The sequence below is a fragment of the Orbicella faveolata genome, unplaced genomic scaffold (assembly GCF_042242905.1).
Source record: "Orbicella faveolata isolate gen_17 unplaced genomic scaffold, um_ofav_v1 contig_13, whole genome shotgun sequence".
Lineage (NCBI taxonomy): Eukaryota > Metazoa > Cnidaria > Anthozoa > Scleractinia > Merulinidae > Orbicella > Orbicella faveolata.
In genome coordinates this window covers 25,376,253-25,391,758 of record NW_028301540.1, presented here as the reverse complement: position 1 = coordinate 25,391,758, position 15,506 = coordinate 25,376,253, and the positions used below count along the sequence as shown (strand labels likewise).

At 39.9% G+C, this 15,506-nt stretch overlaps 1 protein-coding gene across 1 annotated transcript; it reads left to right on the top strand.

The window, feature by feature from the left end:
- LOC110058561 (gamma-aminobutyric acid type B receptor subunit 2-like) lies at positions 1-15,218 on the top strand. The gene is made up of 15 exons (XM_020765211.2): positions 1-375; positions 4,616-4,753; positions 5,572-5,742; positions 6,445-6,558; positions 7,332-7,397; positions 7,475-7,675; positions 7,801-8,016; positions 8,338-8,401; positions 9,385-9,465; positions 10,009-10,159; positions 10,442-10,577; positions 11,368-11,472; positions 12,314-12,436; positions 13,524-13,859; positions 14,332-15,218. Exons 1-15 carry the CDS (start codon positions 130-132, stop codon positions 14,518-14,520), a joined length of 2,337 nt encoding a protein of 778 aa, XP_020620870.2. The 5' UTR covers positions 1-129; the 3' UTR covers positions 14,521-15,218.
- Positions 15,219-15,506: the final 288 nt, after the last annotated feature.

The following is a 15,506-nucleotide window of genomic DNA, read 5'->3' as shown; positions in this document are numbered from 1 at the left end:
TCCCTACGACATTTTGTCGCCTCTTTAAACTCTCTTCACAGATCTGCTGACAAAGATTTCGCCTCAGTTTTGACCTTATTCGTGTGTTACTTCCCAGTGTCGAGGGAGCAATTCTCCGCGAGTTCGAAGATGTCCTTCCGGGCATTTTTAAAGCTGGTCGTGTATTTGTGCTCTTTGTACACTACGAGTCAAGGGCTTGCAAATAACAGGAGGGAGCTATTAACAATAGGTGGACTGTACGCTTCGGGAGCAATGACGACCTTTCAAAACTCTTCAGGCATCGTTAAGACCGTAAATGAAGCCATTCGATTCATAAATGAGCGATCACAACTTCTTCCTGGCTATGAATTGGCCATAGAATGGCGTGATACCAAGGTGAGTGCAAGTCTTATCGCATTTTGTAAGCCTTAATTAAGCTAAACGTAGCTAGGTAAAAGCACCAAGTTTATTTTTCACCCCAGTTCTATGTACTTGGCACTGAGCAGTTAAAGTTTTCCCCTTTGTCCAGAGCTTCGTGAACGGCTCGACGAGTAAAACTAAAATGGGCGTGGATTATGCTTGACTGTTTAGCTTCAAAGAACATTGTTATTTTAACACTTTAATATCTAGTTTGCATGCAAGAACCTTGAACTTCCAAATAAATAACTGCTCTGCTTTACTCTTCTCATCCCGAAATCCCTGACAGATAAATGTATTTCGTTTTAGAGGATGCCAAATATTTTTTAATGTCTGATTAATAATTTCCTTTATTTTGTAGCAAAACAGTATTTTGTTGTTTTGTTTTGTTTTGTCTTTTTGATATATTCCTGCTTCTCAGCTCAGCTCATTATTGAAGCTTTCTGAATTATGCACGTTATATCAAACAACTGCTTAAAATAAACTTTCAGAATTCAAGCCTTGATAGTCAAACACAATTTTGTGTTGCCTATTAAGCTTACCTGACCGGTGCCCAAAAGTCTGAAGTGTTTAGTAAATTGGTAGCGTGTATCGGGAAATTGAACTCAGCGTAATTCGCTGCCATAGATGAAACGGAACTAAGGTGATAAGTCAACAAAGAAACACGTAATTATGTTCCAAAATGGACAGATTACAAATTTCTTCTTAATACTTCAAGAATTTTCTAGAAAAAGAATTGATTAAGAGAACAAGCAAAATGATCAACTAGGAAGTGTTGCTTTGATTTACAAACAAATTCTCCGCACAAAGATCAAGAGATTAGATAACAACCCGTAAGGAGAATCGATTAATTAATATGCCGATCTAGCAACTAATAGAAAGCACCAGTTAAGAGTCAAATATAAAACTGGCTAAAACAAAGGTTAATTAGGGAGTTTTTCGTATCTTTTTTTTTTTTTTTTTTTTTTTTTTTTTTGACTAGCACTTCAATCAACCCATTTATATTAAGCCTCAAGCACACTGCTTTTACGTTTTGACGCCATACATGAACTGCTAACCTCAGTTTATCTTTTTTCTTTTGTCTGGATAGCGATCCGTTTTCTATATCTAATGACCTTGAAATAGTTAAAATGCGGCTTTTTTTTCAACCGAACGTGACGCTGATCTAACTGTGATAATAAAGAGTAAGTCCCTCTACATATTTTTTACTCGTTCTTTCCTTCACCTAATTCAAACCCCATCTATTTAAATGATTTTGCTAGTGAATATATACTGAAGCCTTTTGGAGTTTTTTTTTTTGTGACTAATTACCGTGACTAAACCTTATTTTGGGTCAAATAATTCTTCCCCAAAACGTCTCTCTACACGAACACTATATGTTCATGCACTTTCCATTCTCTCGGTTTTGAAGAAAATAAAGGTGTTCCAGTTGCTAATCATATTAAGTTCTTTCCAAATGTAAATGGAGTAAGCTTCTAAAATGAAGTTGACACGTACATCAACAACCTTTGTTGTATTTTCAGTCATTTGCGGTTTTTGAGGCAGAGGCTGACCCTCAATAAAAGACATAATACTATAAAAATAATACTATACTATTGACTACTTTGCACAGAACGTAAAGGTAATTTAAAGCGTGAACGTGAAAGTAGACTTTTAAAAAGTTCATGCATAATTAGCTTTTAAATTGTTGATAATTAATCTGTTCTCACCGAATGAGGATTGGTAATATTCTTATAATTTATGTAATATATCAAACACGTACGAAAGAAAGTTTTTGACCACATTTCCAAACACCGAGAAGAGAGTTGAAAATACGACGCGTAGCGCAGTATTTTTGACGAACTTCGAGTTGTTTGGAAATGTGGTCAAACACTGTCTTTCGTGTTTGATATATCTTCTCATATCGAAACTAAAATTAAGAAGAAAACGGAGAATTAAAATTGAAAAAACCTATGCTAATTAAGATCAGATATCCAAACACCGTCACGGTCATGATTTCCTTTGTTTAAACTTGATGAATTATTAATGAGTTTGAGAATGTTAAACCAGATATGTCACCCCCTAAACGAGATAAAGATGATCCTCATCAATGGGTTCTTCTGGTGACATCTCCCCTCAAAATGAAGGATTTTTCAATCGTTACGATGAACGGTTCCAAGGGAAGACAAGGTTTTAACAAAGATAGCATTGGTAATTTTCAAACCACTGTTTTTGTGGTGGATATTCTTTTAAATCAGCTGAGACTGAAAGGGGAAATAGAGAAATAAGGAAAACTGTAAACCTCACGCTATCAACAACAGTGACATGATATATACTTGTGGCCAGATTTTGATTCATTAACTGCAGACCACAACAACATATATTGCCGTCTCTCGGGGTTTTTCTCACGGACAAAAATTAATTATTGACTACATGTCAATGTCGTATATTGCATATCTTGAAGACTTTCGGTGATTTTCATTACCAGTGGAAAATTTAAGAAAGCGTTCTCAACATTTATGAAGTTACGCAATGATCTTACTGGCCTAGCTGATAAACGCAATCTTCAGAATAAATATTTGAAAAATCGAGACAGGATACATAATCTTCTCTCTGAGGCTGAATCGGTGTGTGTTATTTGAATGAAGACATTCAGCTACATTCAGATACATTCAGAAGTAAACTATCATAATGTGAGATTTTGTCGATCGTTTTGCTTTTAATCGACTTGTAACTTGGTCAGTCCTCATCCAAACACTACCCTTCAAAGCTTGCTAATTATACCTGATCGTACCTTTTTTGGATACGCTTTGGTGGTATTTTATAGGCGAGCTTAGTCGAGCAATGGTTCGGTAAGATACCCAAGGCGAGCCGACCAGCCAAGCCTGATATCCCGCCGAAGTGTGCCAAAGAGGAACGATTACGTATTTTCCGTACCCAAATTTGGCCAAGTGACCATAATAAGTACACATTGATAAGTTAATAAAGGTGGTGAATTTTGAAGCTCGGTAATGAAATGTGAAGGTGAATTAATCAACATGACACGAGCATGGGACAAAGAAAAATTCTGAGTTCCCGACGGTAATTGAACCCATGACCTCCCGAACACCGGGCGGGCGCTCTATCCACTGAGCTACGAGAACTCATGGAGAACAAGGTCATTTAACTGAGTTCATATATGGCAGGTGTCCTGCATACTGCTAGGATCAACACTATCGAAGTCATCGTGAGTAGTGACAAGTTAATAAATATGGCGAATTTTAAGCTCGGTAATGAAATGTGAAGGTGAATTAATCAAGATGACACGAGCATGGGACAAAAAAAAATTCTGAGTCTCCGACAGGAATTGAACCCATGACCTCCCGAACACCGGGCGGGCGCTCTATCCACTGAGCTACAAGAACTCATGGAGAACAAGGTCATTTAACTCAGTTCATATATGACAGGTGTCCTCCATACTGCTAGGATCCACACTATCGAAGTCATCGTGAGTAGTGATAAGTACACATTGGCTTAAGGGCACTTTCGGACTTGGGGGGCTGTGACTTTCTTGTCCGAAAAATTTGCGTAATGCCCGAGTGCGAGATTCTCGAAATCGGGATGCAAACGTACTCAAATTGCATGAAAAACAAAAATGTGCACAATTTCCACATCTAATGAAACTGCTATAATTCCAAAAATAGTTCTATTCAAAGCTAACATAATCAATCAATCAGACTCTATCAACAGTCTCAATCCGAGTGAAATCTAAAACTTATTCAAAGAAAAAATTCTAAAAAAAAGTAACTAACTAGAAACCTCATTTACCAGTTTTAGAAACCACGCAAACAGCATTATTTTGTAATGTTTTCTCTCAAGTGTCGTTGCCCGAATCATTAGCATTCAGTTTCCGAAAAATCACAGCTCCCCTCGCCCACCACCCGCGCCCCCCCCCCCCCCCCCCAGCTCCAACGCCCATGGCCATGCATTGATACATTGTGTAAAATTGTTATAAAAGACAGACGGTTAAACTAAATAATAAATAAATAAACAAATTCTAGCCACGTCAGGTCAGTGACTTGATATCTTAAGATACCAGGACAGTAGACACGGCTTCTGATTGGCTAACTGCGATGTTGGGAGCGTTAAACAACAAAACTTTCAAGCGCATATGAGCTGTTATTTTTGAAGTGGAAAATTCATATTAGTTTCCTCTCTGCGTCTTTTCATTTTTTTTTTCTTTTTTTTTTTTTTTTTGCAGTGTCAGTTAGGTCATGGAGTACAGGCTCTGTTCCAACACGTTAATGAACCGCCGACCAAGATCATGCTCCTTGGGGGAATATGCAGTGCCGCTACCAGGCCTATTGCCGAGTGCTCTCACCTCATGAACCTAATACAGGTACATACGTGTGTCAGTCAAAAGGCTTGTAACCAATCAGCAGTCGAGAGTTTATCTTGTGTGCCAGAGACGGTAGAGCGTTGAATGAGCACGCGAAACTTGTCCCTCTTAACTCGAAAGCTCTTTGTAATAATAACAATAATAATGATAATAATAACATTTGAAGTTTATATAGCGCAAATGATGATCAAACTCACTTAGATGATCAAATGCGCGTTGAAAATATCGTGAAAAAGCTATAAACTAGCAAAAAGACTAATTTGAGCCACAAAAACTGAAAACTGTTCTACAAAAGTAGGCATAGATTAAAATAGACATATGAAATAGAAATATTCATTATAGAGAGCATTTTGTGCCGGCATTGATAAGCCACAGGAAAGACCATATTGAATTCACAAGGCAAATTCAGTTGCTCTTCCTGTGCATAAACATTTCCGGGTGCGTAGTCTACAAAAAACACACAAAAAAATGCATCATTGTTTTTAAGGGCTTGTCGTGCCCCGAACGAATCCGCTCAGAGCTTTGCTGGGGCGTCAAAAGTACCATTAACGCAATTCTAAAAAACCCAAATTTTGGTACCAGACGGGCCGAGGCACAAATCAAAAATTGTCAAAGGCGCCTGAAATGCTAGGCAAAAAATGTGGGTGTCAATTCAAGACAGGTTTTTGTGTGGTGATATTAAAGCCACAAGACAAAACTTTGAACACATTATAATGTAAATTCTATAGTTGCTTTTCCGTTGTACACACTACGTCTGAGAAATTTGAAAACGCAGCTTTATTTCTATTTTTAATGGTCCTTTTGTTCGTCCTCTGCAGGTCAGCTATGGTGCATCTTCCTTTTATTTATCGGACAAAGAAAAATATCCACTGTTCTTCAGAACTGTACCTCCAGAGGAGGGCCACAATCACGGTCGCGTAGCTGTGCTGAAGTATTTTAAATGGGACCGGATTGCCATAGTAACGGAAAGGGAGCCTTACTACGAAGCTGTAAGCAAAAACCGCTATTCACGCTTTTTAAGAGTAAGGTGTCTAATTTGTTTTCGAGATGGTTGATCAATTGCAAAGAAGTTAGTTACTGAAAATAAAGAAGGAACCATACACTGGTCTCGACGTACAAGTAGATTTCAAGAACAAAAAATACAAATAAAGTTAGCGCACAAAAATGAGAAAGGACAACCTCAACTGGCCTATAAATGATACTTATTTACGGACAAGTAACTGTGGTTAACTAGTTGTTTGTTACTTGTTCACACATTTTCATGCAAAACTTTGATTGAACTCTTTGAGTATCTTCAGGAAGATTTACTATAGGTGATGTGGAATAATGTATCGTATATAGCATGATATAACGTAATGTAATATGATGTAATAGGACGTTATGTAACTTGTTGTGTTGTGATGTGATGTGATGTGTTGTGATGTGATGTGACGTGACGTGACGTGATGTGATGTGATATGATGTAATGTGATGTGATGTGATGTAACGTGACGTGATGTGATGTGATGTGATGTGATAGATGCGGTGTGTAATCATGTGACTTGACGTTATCCGACGTTACGTACTGTGATGTAACGTTATGTGATAAGACTTGATGTGACGTAGACGTTATGCGTTGTGATGACGTAGATAACATAGACAAGTTATTTTGCGACAATAATTTATTTCATCTATGCGGAACTACTTCACAGGCTTTGGCGAGTCTGACAAAACTCCTTGAATACAACAACATTACAATCGTGGCTCAGGAATTACTTGGTGACAGTAAGGAAGAAATTCATGAATCTCCAATCAAAATACTGAAGGTAGGAAGCGCCCGGCGGTTAATGATAATAAATTTAACTTTGTGAGGGACGAAGTAAATAGCGAAATATTCTACCCTAGGTATTGTTATTCGTAGCATGATAATATGTTATGGGGAATCACTCTGGCCAGGGACAAGTTCAAGACCAGGCGAAAATAGAAGCGAACAGCTAGATCAAGCCCAACTTACCCGTTGGGTGGGTCGCCAAACTCGTCGCTTTCGCGGCCTCGAGTAGAGTAATGGGGTGGAATACGTGTAAATTCTAATACACTTCATGTGTATAATCCTCAGGGAATCAATTACCAATGCATAGGTAGAGTGCATAGGTAGAGTGTGCGACCAGAAACAAAAATGCAAATCGACATGCGCAGCAGCCCCCTCATTCCCAGCTCTTTCCCTTGCCTGGTCTCCCAACTGTTGAAGGAAAGGTCCTGGGAACGAGCTTGCATGTGCAGCTGTAATCCAAACAGTTTTTTTTTCTTTTTAAGGTAGATTAGATCCAGCACATCTAATCTTCCAGAACTTGCATAAGGGTAAACCTACGTAATAATAAAGATCTAGAAACATTTCACTCAACCACACTATGTATGCTACCTTCAAGCAATAGAATAGAACAGAATGCTTTATTTAACGTAATACAGTCAAAATGGACTGGGGAAAGACTTAGATGGTATAGTCGTTAGTTGTTGTGGCTAAAAAAATATATTTTATCAACATTTATTCCATGATAAGCCTTGATGCCGTATTTTTTTTTTTTTTTTTACCTATTTTTAGGATAGAGATGCTCGAGTAATTGTTGGACTTTTCTCAGAGGAAAAGGCTGTAGAGGTTTTCTGTCAGGTATTTTGCCACTTAGTACCGAAATCAAAGCCCTTATAATCGCAGTTCTCACAGCGTTTTTGTTCCGTCGTTTCCAGGCTTACAAGCAAGGCTTTTATGGGAAGAAGTACGTCTGGCTGTTGATAGACTGGTACCAACCCCGCTGGTGGGACAAGCACGCTGTTCATGCGTCTAAGCTCAGCTGCAAGACGAAGCACGTGATCGAAGCCTTCGGTAATTACATCAGCACGGAGTTCCTGAAAGTCGGGCCCAACTCACCGGACATAATAGGAGGCGAGGTAAGGGGTATCAGAAGACCAAAAATTTAAGACTTGGTGAAAACTTGGGGAAAACTTGTTTGTAATACTACGAGGAAAGCACTAGGGAACGAAGACTGACAAGTAACTTTTATGTCATTTCTTAGAAAACCTATCTCAAATGGAAGGACAAAGTCGAAGAGCTTGGATTTTATTCAGGTTTTGCATACGATGCCGTTATCGCCATGGCTCTAGCTCTGAACAAGTCAGAAGAAGTCCTCGCCAGGAAAAATAAAAGCTTGGCGAATTTTACTTACGACGACTCGGAGATGGCACAGTTGTTCAAAAACTCATTGTCAGAAGTCACATTTCTTGGATTTTCGGTGAGAGCGGTTGTCAAGGCAACCTGCAGCCTCGTCCCAGGCTGTATTTCCCGTAAAAAAATAGAAACAAAAAATGAAACGCAAACCCGAAGGGCTTCTTTTTGCAATGCTTCTCCATCATTATTTTTTATTTGCACTACAACGGTGTGAGCCCAGAAGTTAGTGTACTGTGATGGTCAGGGTGGGGTGGGTAGTCCTGTTTTGGGTAGTCCCCTTACCTCCTGTGTTGGTGATTGATGTTTCAACGTCAGCAAAACATGCCTAGGTTTAGCTAGTCATACAGAACCTGAAGGAGATAACTAGTTTTCTACCAACTTACAGGGTCGCGTATACTTTAACAAACAAGGAGAGAGAAAAGGAGTGATAACAGTTGGCCAAATGCAAGGTGAGAACACTGTAGTGTTCCTTTGAAATGCCGGCAAAAAATGTAAAACTGCTTCATTATAGTTCATGAATTCCTCGGCAGTAGGCCTGGGGGAGCATTTGTAATGAAATCACAGAGACCTCGATAACAACATTTCTTATGTGTGCGATTCTAAATGAATTAACTTTTTCCCTAAAAAATACTTTTGTGACCGTTGCCTTATTTTGTAGTACTAGTTGTTAATCTTGCTCTTGTTTTGTTTTTTGGAGCGGTTTTCATTTGAGTGTCGAAAATAATCAGCCAGTTATTTTGGCTTTGTTTTTGTTTTTACCACTGTTTGAGATTGGCCGAGTAGTCTAATTGAGTAAGTAACTGGTTTGGTTTTGGTTTTACGGCATTCAACTGAAAACCGCTCTACAAGATATCGAAAAGAGCGGTTTTCAATTGAGTTCGGCAAAACCAAAACTAAAGCAATTACTCTTACCAATCACAAAGGGCACAGACAATACAGTGAAAACCAATCAAAACTCGAAGTCAATACATGTAGCTGACGCGAAAGCGCGGGAAAACTGTGAAAATGAGTCACCAGTGGTTTTCGTTTTACTTCTGATTGGATGAAGAAGTGGCCCGAATTCTTTTAGAGCGGTTTTCAATTTAGTGTAATTACTTTGGGTTTGGTTTTGGTTTTACTATGCTTTAAGATTGGCTGAATAGCGGGTCTAATTGGTAAGTAAATGGGTTGGTCTTGGTTTTACGACACTCAATTAAAAAACGCTCTAACCCAATCGTGTTGCGTAGTGATGTTAAACCAGTTACTTTTCGACACGTCCTGAAATAAAAACCGCTCTATAATTAGGTTCAGAGGAAAAAGACCATCGCCTCTTTGACCGCAAAATTAAACGAAAGATGAATTTAAGTGATTTTGAATATATATGTTTTGTAAGCCATGTCACGGGTCAGAAAAGCACCAATACTAATTATGTGTGTCATTGGTTTTACTTCAGACCAAGAAACAAAAATGCTGGGGAACTACACAGTGTTAACAGACAAGCTTGTTCTTGAATCCTCGAAGTTCGTTTGGGAAGGTGAGTCGCGTGTAATTAACTTGGATGCACTGTTAAACAGTCAATACAGCTGATGGGTTAACAATTTGAGCCCCGTCCCACTACGCCGGAGAAATTTGAAAACGCAACTTCCTTTCTACGGTTAGGCCAACCGTCTACACTAATCCGTCACGAAAACGGAGCTTTTCGAAAACGCTCTTCAAACCGGAGGAAGTTGAAAACTTCAGCTTTTCGATAACATGGACGGAAAACATTTTAAAAACGGAGCTTTTCGAAAATGATGACATTACGATAATCACGTGATTTTTCTACCCGAGTTTTCCACACACACAAATCCAATATAGCCGATGATTTGGGGGTTTTCAGATATTCTCGAGCGTAATGTAGACGATGCCTAAGATTCGTGTGGCTGCAGACATAAAAGAATTTCTGTTTAATGAGCACTTCAACAGGAACGGCATTTCCTGAACAGATTACCAACTCCTACTTAGTTATAAGCATGCTACATAACTATGCTTTGCAAGTCGATTCAAAGTGGAATTATCACGTCACATTCGTTCACAGGCGGCAGCGTTCCAGTGGACCAAATGACCACAGTCGACAAACTTTTGACAGTTTCCATTGGTTTGTTCGCTTTCTTCTGTGCGGTGGAAGTCCTGGGAATCATAATGGCCGTAGCTTTCTTGGCATTCAACATCAGCCACAGTAATCATAGGTAAGGCTTAAGTTAGGTCCGTAAAGCATGCAGAAAATAATGACGGACAGCAGGTGCCAAAAACACAAAAATAGTTACAATACACGCGCACCTTTTTTAAGACTTCTAAATATATAAAGTGTTAATTAGTATGTTTTCGCTTTCGGAGAAACCGATCATTTGGTTTCTATGAAGGAAGGAAGTAAAGCAGTAGTGTTTTCGAGGGCTTCTAAAAATATTTGTTAACGAACTGAATCGTGCGGTGAAATATAATGAAGTAACGTATTTTATACGGGTTTGCAGGTATATCAAATTATCAAGTCCTCGTATGAATAACGTGATTGTGGTTGGTGCGATTCTTATTTACATCGCCGGGATTCTGCTCGGCATTGACGGTAACTTTGTAAGCGCTGACGTTGAAGCAATTTTACGCTGCAGGGTGAGTAGCTTTAAAATTGAGCCTCTTATTCTCAATATCAGTTTCTACACGACAAAAGACAATAGACAAAAGAATGTTTTAGTTTTGTTTTCTCAAGAAATCTATTTCTGAAATCCGATTGCAAACGTGCTTGAGTTAGAGCGGTTTTCGATTAAGTGTTGTAAAACTGAAACCAAAGAAGTCACTCTGGCCAATCACAAAGGACACAGACAATCCAGTGAACCAATCAACACTCAAAGAAAATGTATGTAGCTGACGAAAAGCGCGGGAAAAAGTGTACGAATGATATGAGACACGATTGGTTTTAATCTCACTTTTGATTGGATTAAAAGTGGCATGCATGAGATTTTTAAGCCAATAGTGTAGCATAGTAAGGCAAAACGATTCAGTTACGTTTCGACATTCAAGTGAAACCGCTCTATGAAAGATAAGTTAAAGGTCTCAAAGCTCAACTAGATGGCCCCATGGTTAAAGCACTCGTCTCCGGATCGAGCGGTCCGGGTTCGAGCCCTGGCTAGGGCTATTTTGTTGTGTTCTTGGGCAAGACACTTTAGTCTCACAGTGCCCCTCCCAATGCACCCAGATGTATAAATAGGTACCGGCGATATTAATGCTGGGGGGGTAACCCTGCGATGGACAAGCATCCCATCCAGGGGGGAGTAGAAATACTCCTAATCGCTTCATGCTAAAGAAACCGGGATAAGCTCCGGCCTGATGAGCCGCTTAGCTGGTATGCAGACTTCACCTTAATACGCTTTCTTGACTTTTTTAATTTCCTCTTGTTGTTCAGTTTTCTACCTGGGTGGCTTGCTTTGGATTCACGTTAGGGTTTGGTGGCATGTTCCTTAAGACCTGGAGGGTTCACAAAATATTTCTCAATCGTACAAAGAAAATGGTAAGTACAAAAATCGCACAGAACTGGTGTAGTTACAGTAAGGTAAGGTCTTGAGCACGCTTTCTCTGTACCTGTCAGCGGCATTGACAAAGCAACCTTAGAAAGTTCGTTGCATCTTTGCCGCGCTCATAGGCCCTTTGCATGATCCGGTCACATGGTACAAAATCACACATGCTGGTGAACAAGTTGCACAGTGGGACTTCCAAAACAATGCCACTCGTACCAGTCCACCTGGGCCTGCCTTTGTTTTGGAAGGCCCACTGCGGAACTTGCTCACCAGCATGTGTGATTTTGTACCATGCGACCGGATCGTGCAAAGGGCCTATTGCGAGTAGAAAAACTAACCTCGTTACCAGGGCTTTTGGACTTTGAAATTTGGAAGAGACACCCCCCCCCCCCCCCCACTCCCCCCGCACCCCGTCCCCAATCCCTGGGCCTTAACGAGGTTGCACCAAAACTTAATTCTATTTCACGCATATAGGTGAGTTCTCTAGCAACTTAGTTAATTTTCATAGTATAACCACGGTTAAAGTATTGTGCACCCACGGTATTTTAAGTTATTTTGGCCACGTACAAAATATCTTTAAATTAAAAGAAACCTGAGAATAGTAGTTTACTAAGATAGAAAAACACCAAAGAGATAATAATAAATCATACAGCAACAAGGATAGTTAAGGATGGGGAAGATTGACACGGATTGCAAACGACGAACTTGAAAAATTTAGGCTAAACTTTTCAAAATGCGAAAACCGTGATGTAGCTCCTTTACACTGTATGGAAACCACAGGACGCAATTCTTGACTGATAATTGCTGATTTTGTTGTTATTTTGTTCCCTGCAGGTCATCAGTGACTACCAGTTGTTTGCCATGCTTGGATTGTTCGTATCTATCGACCTTCTTATTCTCATGGTCTGGGAAATTATCGATCCACTTTATGCCAGTAATTACTACTCTGAACGAGAGGTCTGCAAAACTTTGATGCCTTTGAATTCATTTTCACACACATTCTGACACCACTGAAGACAGCAACAAACAGAAGATTATCTTGAAATACGTTTAGTCTCAATGCTGAATCTTCCGTAGGAAAAAAGATGGCGGCTGTACATTTTACCACAATACCACATGAACCTTGAAATACCCATAAAGTACAAGGAAAGCCATATTTTTGCAATAATTGTCCCTGTGCTAACGACATTGTGTATGCTAGGTTTGAAAGTTTTAGAAGTTCTCTGTACATTTCTGTGAGCGTTGTTAAAGTTCTCATGCGGTAAGAGCGATGGGTAAATGTACCAGTCGCCATCTTTTCTCCTACGGAGGATTGTGAATTTAGCCAGACGTGATTTGTCAATCGTCAAGATCTGGAAATAGCAGTATAGACTATTTTACAACTATCTGCAATTATCAAAGGAGATGCTGTCAACGGCACATCACGAGTGCAATGGCTAAAGGAAGAGGGCATTTCTATCATTATTTTTCACCACAATTGCTACTAATCTCGCAATCTGATTGGTTAATTTGCCGTTGTCGATAAGAGTCCAGACAACGCTGCTCGCGTCAATGTATCCCGCTCTTGGTCACGCCAAGAGCGTGACCAAGAGCGTGACCAGTTCCTCCTCTATGCGTACACTGTATAACTTTCTCATATAACAAGCAACAATTTTAGAAAGATTGATAACTTTTCCGAAGAGAGGATGAAGGGTAATAGAGTGAATCCCCTATAGAGGCCGTCTTTCCGAGGTAATCCCTAGGACACTCGCGGTTTCGGAAATTCCAGGAGGGTCTAGAAATAAGCAATTCTGTGACGCTAATTTACTCACGTGAACAGTCAAAGTAAGCAGCTCTGCAAGCTTTTTTTATTCTCACAAAAACACACCCACGCTACACGCGTGGTAACACTCGCTCCGCACAGGAACTGGGTACCGAAGATTTTCTAAACGTAGTGCACAATCTGACATACCTCTTCACCAAGCCAAAGGGAGTTATCAAAACCAGAAAAATTTGATGGGGGTGAAAGAACTAAACTAGCGTGTTTCTTCAATTGTCTTTTCAGGAATACAGTTCATCCACGGACACACAGTACAAGCCTTATTATATCGACTGCACGTCTGCACATCCCAGTGTGTGGCTCAGCGTTATCTACGCCTACAAAGGTCTCATGTTAGCATTTGGTGCTTTTATGGCCTGGGAAACAAGGAATGTGACATTTGCCGCGTTGAATGATTCGCGCCATATCGGCATCTCTGTGTACAACGTGGTGTTTCCGTGCGCGCTGGGCATGACGGTCGTCAACGTGGTTGACTATCACCCGGATGTAACCTTCGCTGTTCTGTCCGTGCTGGTGGTGTTCTGTACTACTATCACGCTTTGTCTTGTCTTTTTTCCAAAGGTATTAACAGATCGTTTCCTAACTAGCTCTTTACTGGGAGGGGGAGGGCAAGGCCATGCACACTAGATAAATAAGTAACTTGGCCTAGGTTGTTGTGTTTTTTTTTTCCTGAAACACGGTATTTCACCCTGTAGGTGCCTCTTTCGACACAGTTTTGTTGGGTGATCAAAACAAAGTTGCGGGGCTGCCAATATTTCTAGCTGCTTTATCGCACAGTTGACGGATTTAAGCGTCGGCCTGTAAATCCACAAAGCTCTGAGAGGATTCTTCTCTTTATTTGACAGTAATACTCATTGTTCAGGCCTCAAGTTTCTTTAGGACAGCGTTCCTTCCGCCTTCCGCACGATCATGATTCCCTGGTGAAAAGCGACTCGTTATTCTCCATATTAGTGAGCTGATAGATCATCTCTCTAACTTGAAAAGCCTTCCCTGCAATAATTCCTAGTAACAGCTTAAGTTCTTTCCTTGACAGATCTCAAACGTTAGGGCAGACCCTCTTGGAACAAGCAGACCTCGTTTTGTAGCGGGTTTGAACAGTCAAACACCACAGACACGAACAGAGGAGAGACAACAGTTACGACCAGAACAAACTCGTGAGCCAAACTCCAACCCTAAGCAAAAACCAGAGGAGAAACAACGCGCTAATACCACTCTTATATGAAGATCAATGTCGATGCACGCAGCAAACGAAAAGCGAGGGGAAGTTGCCATGGTTCATCATTTTTTACTTGCGAACTCTTTTAGTATCATTTGTTTGAGAAGACAGGAATACCTTTACATTATCGTTTTACCAAGGAAGAAAATGATAAACTAGGAAATAGCAAGCTTGGTTTCACATTAGATAAGATCAAGAACGATCACGAACTACGGAGACTTCGGGCTTGTGGCTTCTAGCAAGGATGAGTTGGAAAGAGTTACAGATCTTTCTCCGATCTTTGCGCCACAAAGAATTTCGCGCTGACGAAAACACGAGAAGTTTGGCAGATTAGCGAGACATTTAGTACAGCACACGGTTAAAAAAAAAAAACTCTTTTGCCACAAAGAGGATCCTTAGAACTACAAGCCAGTGAAATTCTGACGTTCATCTGAGTTCTTGGAGGCATATTCTTCAGATATGCATTACCCATAACCTGTTAAATACAAACACAAAGTTATTGTCAACTGATGTTGAACCGTCTTCAATCAGTTTCGGTTTCAGTCTCACCGTTGTTCAAACACTGCAAGCCAAAGTTCAGGTTTAATAATCTGCACGAAAACTCTCAGCTTTATTATTGTTTTCAATGAGAAATTGTCATTAACTGTACGTACGAGGTATTACGAACCTCAGTCGCAAGCATTAAAATACGGGGAATAACCGGCTTAGAACTCTATTTTTTCCGATATTGGCATAACACGTATTATTGTATCTCTCAGTTAGTACGCGCGCTGTGATTGGTCAATTTAGCGGTCCGTAGTCTACCGTACGGCCCGCTAAAATTTAAAGCTGTTTTTGTTGCCAAAATGTTTCGTGATTTATCGCCAAGTGTTGTAACTTTTTTAGCAAGTAAAAGCTTAAACCTTTCTTTTACTTCTAAAATTGTGTATTAAAACCTGCTAACAACTTAAGAGTCACTTAACAACGATTTCAAATTGACTCGTTTTGCTTTC